The sequence below is a fragment of the Mercenaria mercenaria genome, chromosome 11, assembly GCF_021730395.1.
Source record: "Mercenaria mercenaria strain notata chromosome 11, MADL_Memer_1, whole genome shotgun sequence".
NCBI lineage: Eukaryota > Metazoa > Mollusca > Bivalvia > Venerida > Veneridae > Mercenaria > Mercenaria mercenaria.
The window spans coordinates 47,080,363-47,105,646 of record NC_069371.1 but is presented as its reverse complement, the minus strand read 5'-3'; the positions used below and the strand labels follow the sequence as shown (position 1 = coordinate 47,105,646).

The window sequence follows — 25,284 nt, the reverse complement described above, 5'->3', positions numbered from 1 at the left end:
GACAAAGTGAGCTCTAACCGTCATAAATCATGTCAGTTGAAGAGTATTTATGTACACAAACCTGGGAAAGGTTGACCGTGGCTTCGTTGGTCAATATCCTGCAATTTACAGCCTGCTTCCGGCGATGATTTAGGATCAAAGTTACACACTTATATACTAGATTAATGGAAATAAGTAACGCGCACCCAAACTTCAACGTAATAGTGTGAAAATGAAATAATTTGGATACAAGGTGAGTTATAAAAATGTTAAAAATTCATGTAATTTTCTAAATATTTGAGTTTGAAATGTTAATGTATTACACTACGTTTTATTTTGTGTCGTGCATCTGTGAATTAACGTCATTCAAATCTGGTTAGTATAAAAGCAAATCAACTTAATTTTTGTTGAACAAGTATTAGGACATATTTATTTTTTATTCAGTATTCTAGAATTTCCCAGTAATATGAGTCCATTGTACCACATATAATTAATACATGTATTCTGTAGAGACGTTTGACAATACTGTACATTTATATTATGTTGTCTAGGTTTTCAAAATCAGAAACGAAGCAAGAAGAACTTTTCTGAGGCTTAAGTGTTGAAGTTCAGTTGTGATTGTCATGCCCTAGGATAAGCTAATGGATTGATGGAGAAGTATATTGATTCTGTTTCATTGCACTTTTTAAAAAAAAATTACAAATATTTCATTTTCTACAGATTTTTATGACATGTGTTTAACGAGTAAATTTAGTAGTTCTGAAACTTATTAATTCTCGCTGCTTACATTTTTTTTATTTCTGGTTTTGAACAATATTATACCTAAAGCGATTACTTTACTAAATACACACATTATTAATACTTATCACAAAACACCTAACTTTATTTACAACTCATAAATCAGCTATTGCGTTTCCCACACATATTTTACTTGAGTCTGAAAATTATTTAATATTACATGGTCATTTATTTTTTCTGCGAAATATGTATTTTTCAAATTTGTTATTTGCAGTCTGCACTGTATATTTGTTTGATTTTTTTTTTGCCGTTTTCAACAGTATTTCATATAAGTAGAACTTCACATATAAGTTTAATTTTATTTTTAAACTTTCCTAGTCAAGTTTCTATTTAAAAAAAAACAACAACAAAAAATGAAAAATTACATAAGAGACTATCGAATTCTTTTACTCGGCCCGCCACTTTGTAGACATTTAATTGATTATTCTGAATGGCTGCATTTGTTTAAATAGGAAATTTCGCGCCAATGTCTGTTTTCCGTTTATTTTTTAAAATGTTGCGCATTTTTTTTTCAGGAACGTCTGGATTCAGATACAGAAAGTAACATGGTAGACATGTACATATTTAAAGCAAGTGGAAACCTTTAAAGTAAGTAAAATATGTTATATATCTTTATTTCTTTTTTAAATAGTTGGAATGTTTGGACAAAAGGTTATATAATTTCATAATACTTTAAGTTATTACCTTGGCGTTAGAAATGTACATAAATTCTAGATAAATCAATTATGTCTTAAAGACAACATCTGAACACTAACAGGCTCTATAAAGACTGCGTGTTTTTTGTTTTTTTTTTGCTGACAAAATGTATTTTACCTGTCAAAAAAGAATTCTCATGAGTGAAATTTACATTTCTTTTTAGAGTATTATATGTTAGTAGAAGTGCACCATATGATGTAAGACCTTTTCTTTTGATAATACAAAGAAAATTCTATAGCACAATTGACATACTTAATATGCACGTAAATTTAACGAAAAGTTAGTATTTAAAATATCGGTATGTTTAAAAATGCACTCCTCAGAAGTGCTGATTTTCATACGTGTGTATTTTTATATTGTTTTTAGAGAACGAACAACTAAACTAAGAATTATGTGCACATCATAGGATATTGACGTCAATGGAAACAAAATGTTTGTACTAGTTGATCGCAGGAATATTGATGAAAAAGTTAAAAGGTATGGATATAACGATAGATGATTCTAAATTAGATTATTACAACTTGTTACTACATGTACGTTAATATCATGAAACCCTAATTCATAATGATATTGTATAAACATTTGATGAGATTTGTCTAGATACGAGAGGAAAATGAAAGCAGTTTTAAGGGAAAAAACAAGTTTAAATGTTAGTTTAAATTAGAAAGAGTTTAGATAAGTTTAGCGGTTAATTTATGTTAGAAATGGAAAAAAATGAAAAAAATAAAGAATGACTAGAATGTTGAATTAAAATCTAACAACTCACAATGAACTTACTGCAACTTTTAAGCGAAATCAAATGCTAGATTCTTTTAATATAATTTTCTTATAAATAAGATATTTCTTATCTTAATTCACCTGGAAATAAATAGTTAATTTGTTTTTCAATGTAATTTCGATAACAGGATTAGGTACGCTTATTGGGAATGGGCATTATCACTCCGGGAGAACTACGTTCCAACGTAAGTCATGTCTCAACGATATCACGTGACATATCTCAACGAAGTTTGGTTACGGTATCGCTCTATATGACAGGGCTTACATAATTTTCATATATAATAACTACTTTGGTTATATTTACCTGTGTCTTGACATGAACATGTTTTCAGATTCTAAAAGTAATCGCATAAATTGAATAAAACATTTAGATTTAATAAACAGTCGTCTGTTATTGAGAAAAAGGAAGCATTTTGCTATTTAACAGAATAAAAAAATATATACTACACTTTTTACAAAAGCAATAATTACAGACAGTCAATGAGTCGATTAAAAGCAGTGCCAGTTTTAAGCTTAGAAATGTATTTCTGCAACTGCTTTATCATAAACACGCAATATTTATTTGATATAATGTTCCTCACTCTAACCGATGATGTTACTAACTCTAAACGCGACACAAGTAAGCGTTACTGACACTCATCGAAGTCTTGCGGCTTAAAACATTGCTTTTCGAGTAAAATATACCAGAAACCAAGATATCTTTGTCCAAATGAAAGCAATATGTACGAGGTGGCGCGGAGTTCACTTATACTATCGAATGCGCACACCTTAATTATTATAAAGTCTGTAAAACGATTTTTTGAAGAACAGGAGGCAACTAAGCAACATGACGTGAGTATGTAATTGTAGGTTATTAAATTTGTATATTGAAATATGAACGTGTTCTGCAGCAGACATATAAGAATATTGCGCGACTTAATGAAGAATGAATGCATATTTCTCGATGCAAATCTAAAAACCTTTTACAATTACTACACGTGTATTATTCATTATATCAATGATATAAATTTTGTTCTTTAGCCCGAGTGGAACTGAAAATGTCCTAGTGAAAGAACTTAAAAACGTGACGAAATCCATGAAACTGACGTCACAATTGGCGACACACATCCGATATGAAACTGGAATATCAATATTTATAGGTTAATAACTTTGTATGTGAATATATGCCTTGTTCTGCAGCGGTACTTTAGGAAGGCAATATTATCCGTGAAAGAACAAGTGCATATACTTACATACAAAATTGATAACATTTTTATTATATACCCACTTCCAAATGATTACTTTATGTCTTAATTATCGTTTTGTTACGAAAAACGGAAAATACCAGAATTTCTTCGAAAATGTAACAAATAATTCAAACTGACGTGCATTAATATTTTCCGCGAAATTGACCTCAGCTTGTTGTCGCAACGTGCGCGTGGACACCATGGACGTCACACGATTCTTTCTATTACAACGTTTAGAAAACATCCACGTCCGATATGAAAGCGTTCCATGTCAATATGTATCGGTTCATCAGTGTAATTACCTGTTTATTACATGTGTACCTATAATATTGTAAGAAAAGTTTAAAGTGCAATGTTTATTGGTACTAGCATTTACTGCAGCTTTTCAGTTACTATATTATTTGTATAAGAGGCTATATATTGTATAAAATCAAATGCCTTGATAGTTTTCCTTTCTTACATAGTTTAGGGTTGGGAAAAAAAAAACATTTCACGAAGAATTACTAATAGGTTAATGTATGACTGGGTTGTGCTTTCTTGCCATAATGGCACGCCTATATGGCTTTAGCCCGAGGGCTATTATGAAACTATGTGTACCAGTATGGCTATAAGGCACAATCAGCCGTTTATTGACCTTTTTATTATAAACCTTCGCTTCATATATATCTTGGTATTTTCATTTCACATATTTTCAAAAACTTAAAAGCATTATTTGTATTGCTTTTTATCATTAGTGCCATAAATATTTGACAATCGATCTGAAAATGATTCAGCGCCCTTTCAATCGCCATAATAATGTTGCCACATGACGTCAACATGTAAAGAATGTAAACATTGAAATGCATAACATGTATGCACTTTTTTCAAAACTGAATGTATGAGTAATGGTTCAGCAGAACACAGCTATTGTGAAGGAGCCACCGACAATGCTTACAACATTCCATGGACTTTGATATAAATGAAAGTATTTCTATAGCGAACACCTAAACATAATTGTTTCTATTGTACAGCAATAACTTTACGTTTTAACTTTCATGCTGAAACTTTATATGAATTTATGCACCCATTTCAAATTAACTCCAGCCTGCGTATGGCTATAATTAATGTGTAAAATGATAACGACAAATACATTTGTCATACTGATTAAATTGTTGTACCTTGCTCAGACGTCATCCAGTCATTTATGAAAGTGCCAAGAAATGTTCTCGACGTAAAGATAAGATGTACATAAGAATTTTCTAAAAGTTAAAACGGTAAGTATATTGTTTAGACTTCGCAACACTGTATGTGAGACGTTGTCACATATTGTCTGTTATCGTTGCGGCCTTGCAACATTTATGTAGCTTACATAAGTTTATTTGTAACTAGCTCGTTGTATCTTCCAAAATGCTCCAAAAAGCTAATATAGCTTCCACACTTCAAATTCATCTTTTCAGTTATGAAAACGTAGAATCAATGCTTCATTGCACATAATATTAAATGAATCAACAAGGTCATACGGAGCGACACCGCAACGAAATCGTTGAGATATGTCACATGATATCGTTGAGACATGACTTACGTCGGAACGTAGTTCTCCCGGAGTGATTATGTTTGGTGCATTCCTTGTTGTAATACCTGGTTTTAATTATGGGGAGCTTATAAAGGCAGAAAAAAATAAGAGGTGATCAAAATTGTAAATATTAATGTAACATTAATTAGTGATATGTAATATGGAAGTAATATGGTTACTGCTTCCGCTAACCACCCCCTGTCCGTCTTATGACTTGATCTAAATGTTTTGCTGTTAGCTGGCTCTTTCAGTAGGTAGAGCGCAGATTCAGGGTAAGCAGGGTGGTCCGTTCGATCCCAAGGTGAGAGGGGTATATGTTCATCGGAGTAATTTGATAAAAGACAGTAGGGTTGGTAAAATGTGAAATCTGTCTCCTGTAGCTCTGTATAGATCGGAAACTATATCTTTTAGTTGTTAATAGTAACCTTAGAACAAATGTTACATAAATGTATTTACAGACATTCAGTAATAGGGATGAAGTGGAGGCCTTATCAATAAACAAAGAGTCCCCAGTTCTGGAAATGGTACAGCGCTGAGAGTATTTTGAAAGTTAAGAAAGGTTGGTAATTGTTATTGCATTAATTCATTTCTTATTGCCTGAATCTGTGAAATATCCGCATTTTAGCTCACCTGTCACGAAGTGACAAGGTGAGCTTTTGTGGTCGCCTGGCGTCCGGCGTCCGTCAGTCCGTCCGTCCGTGCGTAAACTTTGCTTGTGACCACTCTAGAGGTTACATTTTTCAATGAATCTTCATGAAAGTTGTTCAAAATGTTCATCTTGGTGATATCTAGGTCAAGTTTGAAACTGGGTCAACTGGGGTAAAAAACTAGGTAAGTAGGTCTAAAAACAGGAAAACGTTGTGACCTCTCTAGAGGCCATACTTTTAAATGGATCTCCATGAAAGTTAGTCAAAATGTTCACCTTGATAATATCTAGGTCACGTTTGAAACTGGGTCACGTGCCATCAAAAACTAGGTCAGTAGGTCAAATAATAGAAAAACCTTGTGACCTTTCTAGAGGCAATATTTTTCATGGGATCTGTATGAAATAAAATTTGGTTGAATGTTCATTTTAATGATATCTAAGTCAAGTTTGAAACTGGGTCAACTGCGGTCAGAAGCTAGGTCATTAGGTCTAAAAATAGAAAAACATTGTGACCTCTCTTTTCAATGGATCTTCATAAAAGTTGGTCTGAATATTCATCTTTATGATATCTAGGTCAAGTTCGAAACTGGGACAACTGCGGTCAAAAACTAGGTCAGTAGGTCTAATAGTAGAAAAACCTTTTGACCTCTATAGAGGTCATATTTTTCATGGGATCTGTATGAAATGAAATTTGGCTTGAATGTTCATCTTAATGATATCTAAGTCAAGTTTGAAACTGGGTCAACTGCGGTCAAAAACTAGGTCAGTAGGTCTAAAAGTAGAAAAACATTGTGACCTCCCTAGAGGCCGTACTTTTCAATGGATCTTCATGAAAATTGGTCAGAATGTTTACCTTGATGATATCTAGGTCAGCTTTGAAACTGGGTCACGTGCCTTCAAAAACTAGGTCAGTAGGTCAAATAATATAAAAACCTTGTGACCTCTCTAGAGGCCATATTTTTCATGGGATCTTTATGAAAGTTGATCAAAATGTTCATCGTAATAATATCTAGGTCAAATTTGAAACTGGGTCAACTGCGGTAAAAAACTAGGTCAGTAGTTCTAATAGTAGAAAAACCTTTTGACCACTCCAGAGGCCATATTTTTCAATTGATCTTCATGAAAATTTGTTTGAATGATCACCTTGATGATATCCAGATAAAGTTTGAAACTGGATCACGTGTAGTCAAAACTAGGTCAGTAGGTATAAAAATAGAAAAATATTGTGACCTCTCTAGAGGCCATACTTTCAAGAGATCTTCATGAAATTTGGTGAGAATGTTCCCCTTGATAATATCTAGGTCAGGTTCCAAACTGGTCCATGTGCCTTCAAAAACTAGGTCATTAGGTTCAATAATAGAAAATCCTTGTTTAATAAAAAATGCTGTGATAAATCCAGGATGACAGAAATGTGAAGTCTGCCCGGGTCGCGAACCTGAGCTGACCGGCTGCCTGACACATACTCTCTTTAACGTGACTAAGTCCGTACCTCGACCCCCCACCCCCACCCCCACCCAAGAAATTGTAAATTCGTCCTCGAATTCAAAAAGAACAAAATATTGAAACGTTGCAAGACTGTCCAAGCAAACATGATAAAGACCCACTTTCTGAGCAAATTGTCAAAAAGTATGACTTCAGTTAGGGACGTGAACTTTGGACCTACCGACTGGGCTAACTGGCTACTTAACACATATTCTCTCTAAACGTAACGTAACGTAAAGTAAATCCGTACCGATAAAATGATATATCGCCGATATTTTATTACAAAAATATATTTAGAATATTTGTTAATCGTGTCATGTTTTCCATAGGAAACTACTAAGATTTTTTTTTCAATTAAGCTTGGTCATCACGATTGATAGACCATACTTCCTATAATCATGCTGATTCTGTCCAGGCTGTACTATATTAAACTAGTACTTTCGTGTTACTTTCTTTTAAAATTGTTTCTTGTGCTTATCATTTACGGAGAAAACCAACGCAGTTTTGTTTAACATAATTATTGTTCATAAAGTGGTTTATACACAAAAACAAACAAACACGGGTTGTCATTTTATCTTCATTCTTTATATTTTACAATAAAGCAGCATTATTTTTCAGGTGAAATGTATAAAGTGAGATTTCATGAAGATGGTTCCTAGTAAGTCCGGAATATGGCTCGTATTCGAAGAAAAAATGTGATTGTTTGTAAAAGCAGTTTACAAGAAATATAGTTTGAGCTTTTAATCAAAATGTTGTTCTTTCTTTATATTCAACGGATGTTTTTTTGTAGTGCAAGTTAGCATAACCTTAAAAAGAGATGCAGGTAAACCTGTGTTAAAGACCACCTCTGAACAGAGGCCACCTGACTCTAAAGACCACATGTTTTGTTTCCAGTTTTAACATTTATTTAGCCTGTGACTACCTCCAAATAAAGACCACATTTTGGCTCTGCCTAGTCTTGTCTTTATAGACAGGTTTGAAAGTATACGTAAAAGTACACTCGAAGTTTTATCTAGCATTAGTGCAGTGACTGACCCATAAATTTTGGTCTGTCCGTTTGTCTCTCTGTATGTCACAAAGTTTAAATGTGCATATCATGTGAAACAGCAACGCGGATTCACACCAGTTCATTGTTTTGTGATCAGAGTTTTATAATACTTTATAATCTAATGGGCCCGCTTTTACCAAACTTTACATGACTGGCCAGTGCCTATAATTTTCATTGGAGTTATGGCCCTTAATTTGTCATATCTTACCCCGTATTGGCAAGCTCATTTTAAGCGATATCTATATACTAGCACGTGTTTATACCAAGCTGCGAAATCTCTATATTCATGTAGTTATCATGTACATTTTTTCGCTGAAGAAGTAAATGTAATAAATATACACTTTTATTTAATAATAATATATATCTATCCACAATTCAAGTGTAGACCTGTACCATTGAAAAGCATTACTGAGCAGACATATTTCATCCATTTACTTTCATAATCTACTAAAACAGATGTTATAAGCAATGTAATTGTACCCTGGCAGTGTAGTGGATATAATATCATAATAAGAGTATGGTTACAATACATTCCAGAACTCGAAAACTATTCGGTGTGATATAACTGTTGAAAAGCAGAGAGGGGCACGCGAAGTCTTACTCCACCAAAGAAGGCTGAAAAATCGCCATATGAACTTAATTTCTGCGATGTGACCAAACAAAGAATTAACTGGAAAAAAAAACAGAAATTAAATGGCGATTTTATCGCAAGAAAGTAAACAGTTAATAACTCCAAATATTCCCTATCAATTAATTTTCTTTCAAGGATGACGTGAACTAACGTGTTTTTTTTTTTTTTTTTTTGCAGCGTTTCAGCGGAATTACGCTATTCTCAAACTTGAAAATAATTTCCTCATTCAAAATGTTATACTTGTCCGATCCGCTTTTCATGTGTTGGAGTAAGCGAATTATTTTAACATACAATTATTCCCTAACTAGCAAACGTGTGCTATTTACACTTTATTCCAAGGGTTTAAATTCTATTCGCTCTTAGCGAAATTTCGTTAAGAGGAGGACGTTGCACTGCAAATATACTCTTTCCTCAGAATGCCTTAGCGAAATTACGCTATCTATAGATTGGATGAACCATAAACTTTATAGTATTGTTTGCGAGGAACAGTGTATAAACGTTGATGATTATTCTTGTCTAAGAAGAAAGTAACGAATTCCTTCGATACGTACATACATTAGAACTCTAAATGAAGTAGCAACAATCTCGATTTTAATGGTTAAGTTCTGCATTTTTATGGCAAATTGATAATATCGCTTAACGATGTTGTAAAAGTAAAGAAAACATTATTCCAAAATGTCAGGATAAAACGATTTGTATACCAAATTAGCATGTTTTTGACATAACTTGACAGTTTGGAAACTGTCAACTGCAAATGGAACGTGTTGTAGTCTTTTCTGATTTGTCAAATATATACCTGTATCGAACATCATCTCTTGACTGACTTGCACCAGCGGAGTTACATAATTATAGTCAAAGTCTAGGTCACCATTCACGTTTACCTCAGTTCTGCATTTACATCTGCATCGTTTCTACTTTTATTACATGTATTATGTAAATAAACAATTAGTAGCATTTTCATTTTAATTAAATAAAAGGTATGCAAAATTAGATAACAATTGGCTTTTTTTGGCGCATATGACGAGTAGGTGGAAAAGGCCTCAATGTGTAGCGATACTTTTGGAGGTTCAAATCTTCATTCCGTCCAAAAGTTGTGTTTTTTCACTTTGCATATTATTAACATACTTTATGTAAATTTATTTTCTCAAGTTTCTGATTCATTCTCCGTTATTGTTTTCGTATAAAATCAGCAACATTTTTAAGTAAATCAGAACTGAAGTTATTGCAGGGCAATGCTATTTAAAGTGAAATATTTATTAAAGATTGTCATAACTTAAAAACTTTGTTGTGCTTTAAAATATCACAGGAGAGCTTCAAAAGCACTACATTATATTTAAGGCGGGGGTGTATTTAATCGTGATGCGTGTTTGCGTGTTAATAATGACATATATATCAGTTAGCGAAGAAAGTGGACCTTGATTAACTGACTTCAGTTGCCTTTGTTAAACATAACTGATAAGTAAGAAATTAAATACAGTTTAAAAAATAAACATATGGGCCTGGGAATCGAACTCCCAACGATAATGTACGAAATGAGGCGCATAACTACTCGGCCAACGAGATCGGAAACTTTGTTAATGGACTTAATCCTATGTTATTCTTTAGTTTGTTTACATTTCTAAACGCTTTATACTACTGTGCGATACCTATATCATTAGCCTTCAAGCGTAACGCATATTTTTTTGTAATAATGACGCTCAGGTTTTAACTAAAATGAACATTTGATACATTTTAAACCACTCAAATAGCGAATACTAGTACATGATTAATAGGAAGTTCATTATGGCAGAACTAACCAGTGAAACTTCTGGAGAAAAGCCACGTATTCAGCCTAGACGGAAGCAGTATAAGGGAATATGGATGTTTGACAATGAAATAGAAGAAATTGAGACAATGGAGACAAGAGATGACGATATTTGGGTCTGCACATTCCCGAGATCAGGTGAATATTTCAGTTTTGTAACCTTTTTTTCATTACATTTATATCAAAATGTATTTGATGCGTGGCCGAGTGGTTTAAGTCGCTGGATTTGAATCATTGCCCCTTACCGATGTGGGCTCGAGCTTCACCCGGGGCGTTTAATTCGTTATGTGCGGGAGACAACCAGCTGCCTGACGGAATTTCAGTGGTTCTTCCAATGTGCCATTCCGCGAAATAATGCACGGACGTGCACCAGGGGTCTTCGTCCCCAAGAAAACATTGAATGTCGCCATATTACCTATAATTGTATCGGTGCAACGTTAAACCCTACAAAAAATATACATTTGTAACATTGACCTCAACAGTGTCCGGTATTATCAAAATGAAATACGTGCATAATAGTGGACTTTTAATGCGGCGTTCGAACGTTCTGTTCAAAACACTGTCAGTCAATGCGTAAAACAGTAGCATTTAAACATTTGCTGTGTAGGAAATTGACTACATTTTCATGGTAAATACCGTACTGTTTCAAACAGTAAAGTAATATATATATATATATATATTTTGTTTTGACATAATTACTTAACTTTTCTTGCCCATTTACTTCTAGCATCGATAAACTGTTAAAACACTGAATATTTCGTTCAAACAAAAAGGTGGGGTGTTACAGTAGATCTGGGATTTTATATTCGGCTGGATGGATTTTGCTTGCACGCGATGTGTTATCCGACCCGGCAATATTCACTCAAGCAGAGTACTGCGTTCCAGATCATACTAATGTAAATTTAACAGTTATAACAACCCTATTAGATCAATTACATATCATTCGTTTATAATATATAGTGACATTTCTCCGTTTAGGCGAAACAAAACTGCTTTCCTGAGATTTTCATTACAAGTCCGGGTTTTATTTTTTGCCACGAAAGCACTTTAATGAGATGTGTGAAGTGTATTTAAACCACCACATAAAAATAACTAACTTTTGTGTTTCATTGATGGTAATTATACACGACTTTTCTGAAAATTAGAAATACGGTATCTTCTTGGAATCACTTGCACCTCACCGATGTGGGTTTTAGCCTCACTCGGGGCGTTGAATTCTTCATTTGAGAAAGCTAGTTGGTGGTTCTATCAAGGTTCATACGCACCATGAAATAATGCACGGAGGGGCACCTTGGGGTCTTCCTCCACCACCAGAGCATGACATATAATAGTGTCGTTGCTACGTTAAACCCAACAAAAACAAAAATAAAAAACAAGTTCATGCTGACTTATTTTGTGGACAAGACCTGTGTGTTTACTATTGCAATGATTTATTGAATTAATGCGAAAAGTTAGTTCAATTTAGAACACACTTTGTTTCTATATTGTATACAATATTTCATTAAACTGTACATTTTAACATTTAAAAAATACTGAAAAAGATGGACTATATGAAAAAAAAAAATAAAACGACTATTCATAGATACAGTCAAACCTGTCTATAAAGACCACCCTTGGAAGAGCCAAGGTCTTTATTCGGAATTGGTCTTTATTCACAGGTTAAAGCACACTGTCAATGTTAAAATGGGAAACATCACATCTGGTATTTAGAGCCAGGTGACCTCTGTTCAGGGGTGGTCTTTAACACAGGTTTGACTGTAATCATAAAGATGTAAAAACAAGATATAGAATATCCACCTGTCATACTTTAGTACAGCTGCATCAAAACTTATTATCAACATGATTCTCTGTAAGGTCATTTTCCGGGAAAAAGTAAGTCAATGGGTTGTGGTGGGTCTTTAAACACATCATGATCTTGAAACATTTGAATCCTGAAAGGACTGAAATTAGCTTATCTACAATGGTGCTGTCGGAAAACAGTCTAACTGTATGTAAACTTTCATTTTAACATGACTAAAATAATACTAGTGTATTTCAGGTACAACTCTGATACAGGAGATTACGTTTCTTGTGCAGACAATGTATTTTGATAATTTAAAAGCCAGATCTGTTCAGTTAGATGACAGGTTCCCTATTATAGATGTCAAGGATGACAGATTTCCTTATTACCGAGGCAAGCTTCGTTCTTAGTGTTAAAATGATATTCTACGGTTAAGCTATAAGAGTAAAGTATGAAGTAACTGTGTGTAAATAATTTGCTTATTCCGCTAGTATTCTGTATTCAGACTGCGATATCCTGTTGCATGTTGCTGATATTTCATGTTATTATGACATTGATCTATGGCCTTTATTTTTGTTCTATTAGGTATAAAGTTTATACAAGCAATGCCTTCACCACGAATGATAAAATGCCATCTGCATCACTTCCTACTACCTAAACAACTACAGGAAGGGAAAGGATAATAGTAAGCTAAACTGCTACTGTAGCAGTGGCAGTAATAAAAGTAACACTTATATATATTGTACTCTGAGAACATCTATATGAACAGCACTGAATAATCAAAAAGAATATCAATAAATATTCCATAATTTCAGCCCCAGAGCTACAATATGGCATAGGAAAAACGTCTTCGGCGGGAGAGGAGTTTGGTGGGGAGTTGTTGAGTGTGGGGAGGAGTGGGATACTTACTTATCAAAGCAGACACTGTTATAGATACATCTATTTATGTGAAGTTTAATGCACATTCATATTGTTTCTTTTCAAATCTTTACAGTCATACATTTCTTCTGTGTCTATTTCATTTTAGATTCAATACATAATATTGCAGTGCCCCCATTGTTTATATGTTTATTTCTATTTTTAGATTATTTACGTGTCCCGGAATCCAAAAGATATTGTAACTTCTTTTTACCGTCTCATGCAGTGGGGTGATGGACTAAATGAAACTGATGGCACCTGGGATCTGTTTGCTGATGCCTTTGTCAAGGGCACGGGTAAGGTTTTATTAAGTGTGTGACTTTACGCAAAATGCCGATTGTTTTAATTTAGTTGTATACCGTTCATCTGATGACTCGCGGTACATAATAGTTTAAATACTACTATAATCAACTAAAACACTTACCAGACTAATCTTTGTTTGTTTCAATAAATTTTACTTGTTTTCCATCTGATGGCATGTAAAAATAACAACAATGTCATGAAAACAATAATTATTTTATATATGTCAACAAATATACAGTGTGCCACCATCTTTTGTCAATTTTACGTCATCATAAAACTCGTAGTAGAATGGTTTACAATTCAGATTTTTAAGGAAGGTTACAGTATGATAATTGTCCTGGTCCAAAAGCTGCATAATTGTATGCTTACTTTGTCAATCAATATAAATTGAAATAACAGTTTTATAAAAACAAATAACAAGCATTTGTAGTTTGTTCCACTAAACAAATTACTCATAAGGACAATGTTCAAAATAAAATGTGCTACCCCTTCTTAGCACTCTGACCTCACTACAGTGAGTTAAATGAACCAAGTGTCCACAATAGTCACATTGGCCCCATTTTAAAATAATTAGGCCGGGATAACCCCTTAACTGTGGTGGGAAATTTTTTCCACATACACAACACGGTTCCTCATCCTCTGCCTCATCACTTGAGGACCATGCAGTATCCAAGTTAATTGGACCACCTGTTTTTCCTGAAGTACCAGAGGTGGATGGTTTTGGGGAAAGCTGAACTTTTTTATTAGGGGTGAGTTTCTTTTGCTTTCTGTTACTTTTTATAGATTGTTCCTTTTCCAATTTAGCATTTGACCTTTTTGTATCTCATTAAGGGTCTCCAAATTTGTAGAGGACAATAAATTGCAATGAACTTTGAAAGGTGGGGACATTATTTTTAAAGTCTTTGAAATGTATTGTTAATTGTTCTGCTTGCTATGAAATTGTCTGCTAGGTCAAGGTTTACTTCCTGTATTGTATGAGTATATCTTTTTTTTTAGATTTGAGCAACAGGGCTTTAATATGTACCCCTGGGTTTGAGTGCATATACGACTTACATTCACGGTAATAGTAAGACTTTATTTGTCCGAATATGACTTTATCAAGAGGTTGTGTGAGGTGGCTCGAATGAGGGGGTAGCACAAATAGTTTTACACTGTGGTCTTGTGCCCAGTTTGTGAGTGTAAGCGAAAAATGGGACTTGTGCATTTCATACAGTATGAGAGTTTTAGGCAAGTCCTGACCCCTAAAAAGTCCTATATGCTTTGCAAAGTGTCCCGTCAGGTACGTTTCAAGAAACTCCCTGTTTACAAAACCACTCTCGGACATTCCTGCATCAGATCCCGGAGCAGCACCCTGTAACAGACTGTCATACCACTTCTTACCCGGAAATATGTACAATGGCGGCACATGGTTGCCGACCGCATTGGCAGCACCGTTTACTGTCATAGCACTATCTCGTCAAAATTAAATTAGTCAAGAAGCAAAGCGACATGGATGTAGGTCTGTTGATAAGCAATTTAGAGCAATTGCAAAGTATATTAAAACGGTCAACATCGAAAGATACACTTTTGAGAGCTTATGGAGTATTTCATTTAATGATACCATATCATATATAGCCTTCTGCACTTGACCTTTTGCAAAAAAGGTGATATCGTTTCCGGAACTCGAAGTTTTGCTATTTAGAGGAATGCGTTTCGGTCCCATATTAGCAGTGGTTATAGAACATAGTACTGCCAAAAAATAAGACTTGTAGAACATAATATATGTTCAAATAATTGAACTAAACTCGTCAGTTAACAATTTACTGATACTTTATGTTAACATATATGGAGAAAAATGAGCATTTTGCATTTGGCAATAAGCATTAACTACTTCACATCTAAAAGTCAAATAACTAAATGTTTCATTTATTAGTATTCGACATATAGGGCCCAGTTGTTCAAAACTTTAACAGATTGTTAAAACCCCAGTCACACATACGGCGCGGATAGCTGCGTCTAGCCACGGATAGAAACGTAGTAATCCGTATCGATCCGTACCTGAGCCGTACCTAAAAGTAGTAATCCGTATCAATCCGTACCAACACTTGGTCAAAACGTATTCAAGACTTATCCCAAACTTGCAAGTTTCTCCAACTTTTGAACATGCGCAAAAATTTTAAGCGATCCGTAGCCGTTTGAGCGTGACTTTAGTCCAACTTGGTTGAAACTTTTTCATCCGTAGTTAAACGTACTAAAACGTAGTTATCAGTACTGAAACATATCTTGACGCAGCTGAACGTAGTTATCCGAGGCTGCCCGTACTTAAGCGTAGTTCAACGTAGGTAGTTCACCGCAGACCCGTCCATGCGCTGGGCAAGTTGCCAGGCGCAGTAAAACGTAGTTCAACGTAGTACGCCGTACCTATCCGTACTTATTCGCGTGCTGTATTTTTTTTTTGTTCCAAGTTTCTCAAAACATTTTCCCGTACTAAGACGTACTGCTTTGTACGTATCCGTGTCTCCTCCCCCACAGACAAGTCCCATCCACACCGTACCTCAACGCACGGACATATCCGTATGTGTGACTGTAGCTTAAGCTAACAGTTTATTATCGAACTGTTAGAGTTAATTTTCGACATTTCAGACTACTTAGTAAAACAAATGTATGAGATAAGAATTATTAACACTGAAAAATATTTACAATAAAATCAAAACACCACACTATAACTTCCCACCACGTCTAGTATGTTGAGTCAAAATTTAACCGGTGGTTATTTTAACAGCCGGTTGAAGTTTCGAACAACTGGACCCAGGTCGTTGAAAAGTAAAGTTAAAGAATTTGACAATACACATTCATACTTACCATTAATTTTGACAATGAGCATTTAAAAATAACATTTGGTATTTTGCGTAAAGTAAAATTGATATGTACCATTTGGTTTTTAGCATTTAGCACGAAATATTTGCTTTTGGTATTTAGAATTTACATTAAATTTTAATCATTTTCGCAACTGGCAGTAGGTGAGAACACCACCCTTGCATATTAACAGACTATGTGAAATAGGACAATGCTATATTTGGCAATTATGTATATTATGTGTACAGTAAAAATGCACTTGAACGCTGGATAATTAAACTACAAACACATTCATTTATCTAACTCAGATTCATATTATCTCTGAAAAAGATGTTGTTTTGTCTGTTTGTTGTATTAACAATTTTATTATAATTCATGATTTAAACATATCAAATGCATATGTCCTACAAATACGACAACTGGGATTTACTTAATAAACATGTACCAATACACATGTAATTTTCATAGTTTGCACATATACAAGTTAAATGTTTTGCTTCAGGACACAATGGATCTTGGTCCCGTCATGTTCTTGAGTTGTGGAAAAGACGAAATGATCATAATGTGCTATTCTTGAAATATGAAGACATTATCAAGGTACAAATGATATGGAGGTTCATAGGAAAACAGTTATTTGACTAAAACTAATTATCCAAGTTATTTGTTTCATTTCTTAGGTCGTATTTAAATAAGGTTTCACGCATTTTAATCATGATACCTGATTTCTGCAATGTCGACTTGACTTGTTTGCAGGACGGACTAGCATATGACTACACGACAAACTTGACGAGAAAGATATTTGCAGATTTGTAATGTCTTGCTGTCGTGTCATCTCCTCGCCAACACGACAACGACGGTTTCCACGCAAATTAACATGAAATAAAGGCTCGAACACGACAGGTTGAGTTTTAGTGTACTTGGGTTTGTAAATGTCGTTCTGATGCCATTTTCTGTGGTGCTGTCATTTTGGCGGGACAATTAAACTGCAAAAGGAAAACTTGAAAGGGTTCATACAAAATAACGACAAAGGTTAACTACAGACTCGCAAATTTATTTGTCGAGTTTCATTGGCGGGTAGGAAAATGTCGATTGGGCGACTTTCATTTATCTGGCTGACATGTCATTGCCCCGCCAACTCGACAGAACGACATATTATATATTTTTCACTTTGTCGTGTTTGCCTCTTCGAGTAGACATGCGCACAGCTAGTACACATAGCACTAATGTATATTCAAGATCATGGACAGAATGAAGTATTGTATTATATTAAATTTTGTAGGATATGCCGAATACCGTCAGAAAAATTGCTGAATTTTTAGACAAGCAAATTACCGATGATGATGTGGCTAGGATATGTGACCACTGCCACGTTGACAACATGCGTAAAAATGACAAAGTTAATATGTCATACTGGAGGGATATCAAAAAGGTTTTCGATGATACAGACGGTGGATTTATCAACAAAGGTACACCTCCCCTTTTTTTAAATCCAGAAACAAATGGCAGACAATGCTTGTTGTCCTAACCGTTTGATATAAGAGAGGATGAGATATCTTAATCCCTATTCTCTGTTAAAGTTGTTTTAAGAATTACTCGATTTGCTTGTTTTCTACATAAATATATATACAGTTTTTGAATAGCTTGCAATGTTTGACTTTACAGCTTTTTTATGCACTTGAATATCCAAGTCTGATTAATATTGCAGTGTTCGGAAATTTGGAACCCCAGATGTTTCATATGATACATACACTTATAATAATTTTGAAAGTGTGCGCATTCGCAAAATAAAAGTATGGTATTTCAAATTCTCGGTTATTGGCATTACATTTACAGGTGGAAAATGTGACTTGGAGCATGTCGTGGATTTTTGTTTTGAATATTTTTTAAGTGAACCTTTTCTGTTTTTTTATTTTTTGGTTCATTTGAGTAATTAAACATAGAGGACGCTTATGGCAAGCCAATTGTCCAATAATTACGTGAACCCCGGTTCACGGTCGAAAAACTAGGATTAACGATCGATAAACTAGGTTTTTCGAACGTAAAACTAGGTTTTTCAAATACCAACCTATATTTTCGAGTGAAAACATCAGATACCGGGCGTAAACCATAGTTTACGCTCGTGAACCCAGGTTTACGTTCGATAAACTAGGTTTCTCGATTGAACTATGAATTTCGGTCGTTATCCTATGTTTACGACCGTAAACTTGGGTTTACGAACGTGAACCTACGTTTACGAGCGTGAACTATGGTTTACGACGTTATCCTATGTTTTCGCTCGAAAAAATAGGTTAGTATTTGAAAAACCTGGTTTTACGTTTGAAAAACCTGGTTTTATCGAACGTAAACCTAAGTTCACGCTCGTAAACCCAAGTTCACGTTCGTAAACATAGGTTCACGCTCGAAAATATAGGTTCAGGTCCGTAAACTATGGTTCACAGTCGTAAACATAGGTTCATGTCCGTAAACATAGGTTCATGGCCGTAAACCCATGTTCACGCCCGAAATTCATTGTTGATTCTATAATCCTAATATATCGACCGTAAACCATGGTTTACGTTTGATAAACTAGTTTTCTCGATTGAACTATGAGTTTCGGTCGTTATCCTATGTTTACGATCGTTATCCTATGTTTACGCTCGTAAACCCCGGTTCACGCTCGTAAACCATAGTTTACGAACGTGAACCTAGGTTTACGACCGTGAACTGGGGTTTTCAATCGTGAACCTACATTAATGAGCGTAAACTATGGTTCACGGCGTTATCCTATGTTTTCGCACGAAAATATAGGTTAGTATTCGAAAAAGAAAAACCTAGATTTACGTTCGAAAAACCTAGTTTATCGATCGTTAATCCTAGTTTTTCGACCGTGAACTAGGGTTCACGTAATTATTGGACAATTGGCTTGCCATATTGTTACAAATCGATAAATACGGTTTTACGAAGGTAAACTGTAGTTCACGGCCGTAAACCTAGGTTCACGCTCGTAAATATAGGTTCACAACCGTAAACATAGGTTTACGGCCGAAATTGATAGTTGATTTCATAATCCTAGTATATCAATCGTAAACCATGGTTTACGTTCGATAAACTAGGTTTCTCGATTGAACTATGAATTTCGGTCGTTATCCTATGTTTACGACCGTAAACTTGGGTTTACGAACGTGAACCTACGTTTACGAGCGTGAACTATGGTTTACGACGTTATCCTATGTTTTCGCTCGAAAAAATAGGTTAGTATTTGAAAAACCTGGTTTTACGTTTGAAAAACCTGGTTTATCGAATGTAAACCTAAGTTCACGCTCGTAAACCCAAGTTCACGTTCGTAAACATAGGTTCACGCTCGAAAATATAGGTTCAGGTCCGTAAACTATGGTTCACGGTCGTAAACATAGGTTCATGGCCGTAAACCCATGTTCACGTCCGAAATTCATTGTTGATTCTGTAATCCTAATATATCGACCGTAAACCATGGTTTACGTTTGATAAACTAGGTTTCTCGATTGAACTATGAGTTTCGGTCGTTATTCTATGTTTACGATCGTTATCCTATGTTTACGCTCGTAAACCCCGGTTTGCCTGCATGACTCACTTTCCGTCATACTGAGACATCCATGGATGACTTACTTCTGTAAACGAGCCATCCATGGATGACTATGTAGCCGTGTCATCCACGGATGTCTCACTAATAAGGTTGACATCCACGGATGACTCACTTCTGTAAACGAGCCATCCACGGATGACTCACAAGGCTGACATCCATGGATGACTCACTTTCAAGAGTGACATCACTGAATGACTCAAATAATGCCCGTTATCAATTGATGTCTTATATGTCGAGCCATACATGTATGTCTCAATTAAAGCATAGTCGGCTGATCCCTAGGTTTCATATGAATTTGTAAATACTGAATCTGAAAATCACCTGTTACTTCGATTACGATGAGTTAAAGAAAATCATTCAAACTGGTATCAAAGTGTTATTATAATTTGGAGACAAGGGGTGTTGATCAGGAAGCAAGTCCAAGAAATAATCATAGTTGATGCTATTTGGGTATCTTATATGTAGTGCTTTAGCCTACATTTTTTATATATTAATATCTACTCATTAATTTCATTGTTACACAACAAATCTTCTTTTTTGAAGTTGCAGAACCATTAGCTCAACCGGAAATAAATAGATTTGATCAGAATACTTTAACCACAGGAAGTATTGATGAAATGGAAACACATGTTCAGTGGCAAATCTAAACATGCTAATCTACCTCTTTGTATATCAAGTGAAAACCAGTCCAGTTTTTCAACTTTAATTGTTTATTATATTTACTATACAACATACTAATATTGAAGATGTGTAAAATGTTCCTCGTATACTTTCAAATATTTGTTAACTCATCAGATCTGTCCAAATGATACTTTGAATTACTTTCATCAATCACAAGTAGATGTAATATCAAATTATAGTTTTAATTGTTTGTAATCTCTGTTTAACTGGACCACTGGTACACCCTTGTGCAAAATGCTAAATGATCACTCATTCTTCTGCCATCACAACAACTCCTCATGACTTCACCTCCGAATCCACTGCAACACCTGTATTTATGAAAAGAAAAATGTAATGATTAATATTAGTAAATCTTATGATATAAAATCATTCACAAAAGGTGTTATCTGTTTGCAAAGATTTAGATACTGAAGCAAAAATACAGTTATCAGCTCTTAGTGTCAAATCACAGTATTAATTGAACTGTAATATACTCCTCATAAATGTGTGTTGGGCATGTTGACAGGTATATTAATTAAAAGTATGCAAGACAAGCTGAAAAGTAGACTGAAATACAACAAGAGCTGTTTGAAAAACACATATCCCCACTGATAGCCTTAGATATTAAATGACCTTGAACTTTGACCCAGGTTCAAGTTTAATAGGTGTCTTCTATTAAAGGAGACTAACCATCCTATAAAAAGTATGTAAGTCAAACAGACCTTCGGGTGTTGAATTAAAATGGATTTCACCCTAAGTGACCTTGACCTTTGACCCGGAAATTATTAAGGGTCATCTTCTCAAGGAGACTGGGTAAATTAGATTTGCTGATATTGATCTATAAAGGATACGATGAGAATGTGACCTTGATCTTTGACCCTGACCCAGTGGCCCAAAATTCATATAGGTCATCTTCGAAAGGAGACCAATCAACCTATGAAATTTGAAGTATGTAGTTCAAACAGATTTTAAGATATTGCTTTAAAATGGATTTGACCCTAACTGACATTGACCTTTGACCTCATGACCCAGAAATTATTTGGAGACTAAACATCTAATGAACTATGAAGGCTCAAGTCCAAATGGTTCTGAAGATAACCAGTGAATGAAGTACAGCCATGCAATACAAAGTCTCCTGGAAAGCACCTAATTTTCTCTACTGCAGTGCAACATTATGAATATATATGATATCTGTCAGTGATGTATAAACAATATTGTGTATATATATATACAATATGTTGTATCAAACGCTTGGATTAAAATTTGCATATACAAAAACCTACAGATGTTTATTGTTAAGTAACATCCATAAATATAACAAAAGTGTCAGAATGTCACAACATACTCCCGTCATAGCAATTTCTTTACACTAGCACCTGCATTTTCATACTGATTTTTATTGGCCAATTATAAAACAAGAGGGCCATGAAAGTCCTGTATAGCTCACCTGATCTATTGACCTAAAGATCATCAGGATTAACATTCTGACCAAGTTTCATTAAGATATGGTCATAAATGTGGCCTCTAGAGTGTTAACTAGTTTTTCCTTTAATTTGACCTAGTGACCTAGTTTTTGACCCCACATGACCAAAATTCCAACTTGGCCTAAAGATCATCAAGATTAACAGTCTGACCAAGTTTCATGAAGACACAGTCATAAATTTGACCTATAGATTGTTGACAAGCTTTACCTTTGATTTGACCTGTTGATCTAGTTTTTGACCCCACATGACCCAGATTCGAACCTGACCTAGAGGTCATCAAGACATCCATGAGTTTCAAACTTAAATTCAAGTCTCTCGAGTGTTAACAATCTTTACATTTGATTTGATCTGGTGACCTAGTTGGTGACCCTACCTGACCCAGATTGAAACTTAACCTAAAGATCTTCAAGATAAACATTCTGATAAAGTTATCAAGATATTGTCATAAATGTGGCTTCTACAGTGTTAACAAGCTTTACCTCATATGACCCAGATTTAAACTTGAACTAAAGATCATCAAGATTAACATTCTGACCAAGTTTCATTAAGATATGGTCATAAATGTGACTTATCGAGTGTTAACTAGCTTTTCAATTGACTTGACCTAGTGACCTAGTTTTTGACCTCACCTGGCACAGAATTAAATCTGACCTAAAGATCATCAAGATTAACATTCTGACCAAGTTTCATTACGATAAGGCCATAAATGTAGCTTATAGAGTGTTAACTGGCTTTTCCTTTGATTTGACCTGGTGACCTAGTTTCTGTTTTCACTTGACCTAGATTTTAACTTGACCTAAACGTCGTCAAGATGAACATTCTGACCAAGTTTCATAGAGATATTATCATAAATGTGACTTAGAGATTGTTAACAAGCTTTACCTTTGATCTGACCTGGTGACCTAGATTTTGACCCAAGATGACCCAATATTAAACTTATCCAATATTTTATTAAGGGTAACATTCTGACTAAATTTCATTAAGATTTGGCCAAAATTGTGACCTCTAGAGTGTTAACAGTCAAATTGTTGACGATGACAGACACTGGGCGATCACAAAAGCTCACCTTGAGCACTTCGTGCTCAATTGAGCTAAAAACTTATAAGTTATTTATAGTAACAACAATGGGAAGTTAATCCTATATACAAACAAGAAAAAATATATCTAATATAAGTCCACACTAAACTCTTTACCAGGTAGAGATAGGTCAAAATACACCTACAAGAGGGTCATGATGACCCTAGATCGCTCACCTGAGTAATATTAGCTACATGTTTCAAATGTCAAACTGATGATTTAGAAATTTTTTGGAAGATTTTCCGATGTACAATCAAGTAACCCTTGGGGCGGGGCCAATTTTACCCCAGGGGTCATGATTTGAACAAAGTTTGTAGAAGTCTACTAGGCAATGTAACATATCAAATATCTAAGATCTAGGCATTCTGGTTTATTTTTAGCAAATTTTGAAGTTTTCCCCATGTACAATCAAGTAACCCTTAGGCCTGGGTAAAGGACAAGGTTCGTTTTTAGCGAAAAACGGCCCATCATTACTTTTTTCTAATTTTTTTTGAGTTGACAATCCAGTATCTCCCTAGACCGAAAATAAAGTTTTTTATTGTTTTAAAATGACAATTAAGTAAAAATAGTACATTTTGCACGACTATGTAATAACCAAAGAAACCCCGTTTTTCTTGCGACGTCCTGACGTTGCCACAACGTAAATCGCGTTGATTTTATTTTCGCTCCGTCATGAATGATGCGTAACCATATAAATACAAGTATGCGATATGATAATATTTCATTTAAATAAGGTTAAGATAGGATACCGTTTCATCAAATTATACTGAGAACAAAATATAAATGATATTCACCTTTGTCTATAAATGCCGACAGAGACATGTATTTGCATTGTTTTGCTTCTAATAGTAATCCTGTATATGGTTTTAATACTTCTTTGCATTCATTATTTCACTAAACAAATGTAGAAACATACGTGAAAAAAATCCGACATCCATCCTCATATTTTATTTCGCCAAAATACTATTTCAAAGTTTGATCAACCAGTTTAACTTACATTCTGATATTCCCGCGGTTATACACAATGTACATGTACGATGCATTTGAATCAACTTTCCGACTGCTACCTTTGATATTACTTTGATGTTTATATCAAAGGAGGTGCCGACTAGTGTATTTATCGACCATTAGATACACGTGTTTCTTCACTAAATGACTCGAGCATAATTTAGTAACAGATAAACAATAACTTACTTTTTGGTAAGGTAATAACCATAGTTTTTGTGTGTGTGTTTTGTTTTTGATTTCTTAATTGGATTTTATGTCAACATATTTTAGTCAGCAATAGTTTGCATGTTTTAGACAGAAACCAAGTGTAGCCTTAAAGCGCGGTACTCTTTACCCCGCATAGGGGTGGGGGAGAGGGGGAAATTAGACTATGACCATCACAATCCCTCGCTTAAGCGAGTTTGTAACTCAAGAAACGGTCGTGGAGAGCAGTACACAAAACTAAGAAGTAAAGAAGAACTGTGGGTGCATAAATTTTATTCTCGCACAAATATGAAAATATAATGATCGTATTTTCACTATATATTAAAAATAATTACACCGTCATAGTAATTTATATATTACATTCGTATCATCTATGACCATATGACCTATTCCCTTAAATACAAAGTCATTTTACATATAATTCTTTCAATTCTTATCTGTAGACAGATGGATACAAATGTCAAATCATGCAATTTAAACAATATTAAACTTATAACTATCTTATTTCAGTATATTATTAGAAATTAATATATTTTGACTTGTAACATTTTATTCGCTTGAAGAACTGCAAAATAAATAATAAATAACATCAGATATTAATCTACTGATTTTTTTTCTTCTTTTCAAATATCAAACTCCGGTTTTTATGAAGTATAATCATGAATAATTGATAAATTATTCTGATATTATGATTTCAGCAAATCGGCATAATAACTATAGATTTATAACATCAGAATAGCTCTAAACATGTTTTTACAAAATATGTTTTACTATC

General features: G+C 34.5%; 1 protein-coding gene and 1 long non-coding RNA gene across 2 annotated transcripts; both read left to right on the top strand.

The window, feature by feature from the left end:
- The first annotated feature begins 305 nt into the window (after positions 1-305).
- Positions 306-2,064, top strand: LOC128546891 (uncharacterized). The gene is made up of 3 exons (XR_008366201.1): positions 306-636; positions 1,293-1,365; positions 1,840-2,064. It is a non-coding gene; the product is annotated as an uncharacterized LOC128546891 (long non-coding RNA).
- Positions 2,065-10,542: 8,478 nt separating this feature from the next.
- Positions 10,543-19,118, top strand: LOC128546567 (sulfotransferase 1B1-like). Its single transcript, XM_053517360.1, has 4 exons — positions 10,543-10,777; positions 12,678-13,633; positions 16,978-17,072; positions 17,755-19,118. The coding sequence occupies exons 2-4, from the start codon at positions 13,558-13,560 to the stop codon at positions 17,998-18,000; spliced, it is 417 nt and encodes a 138-aa protein (XP_053373335.1). The 5' UTR covers positions 10,543-10,777; positions 12,678-13,557; the 3' UTR covers positions 18,001-19,118.
- Positions 19,119-25,284: the final 6,166 nt, after the last annotated feature.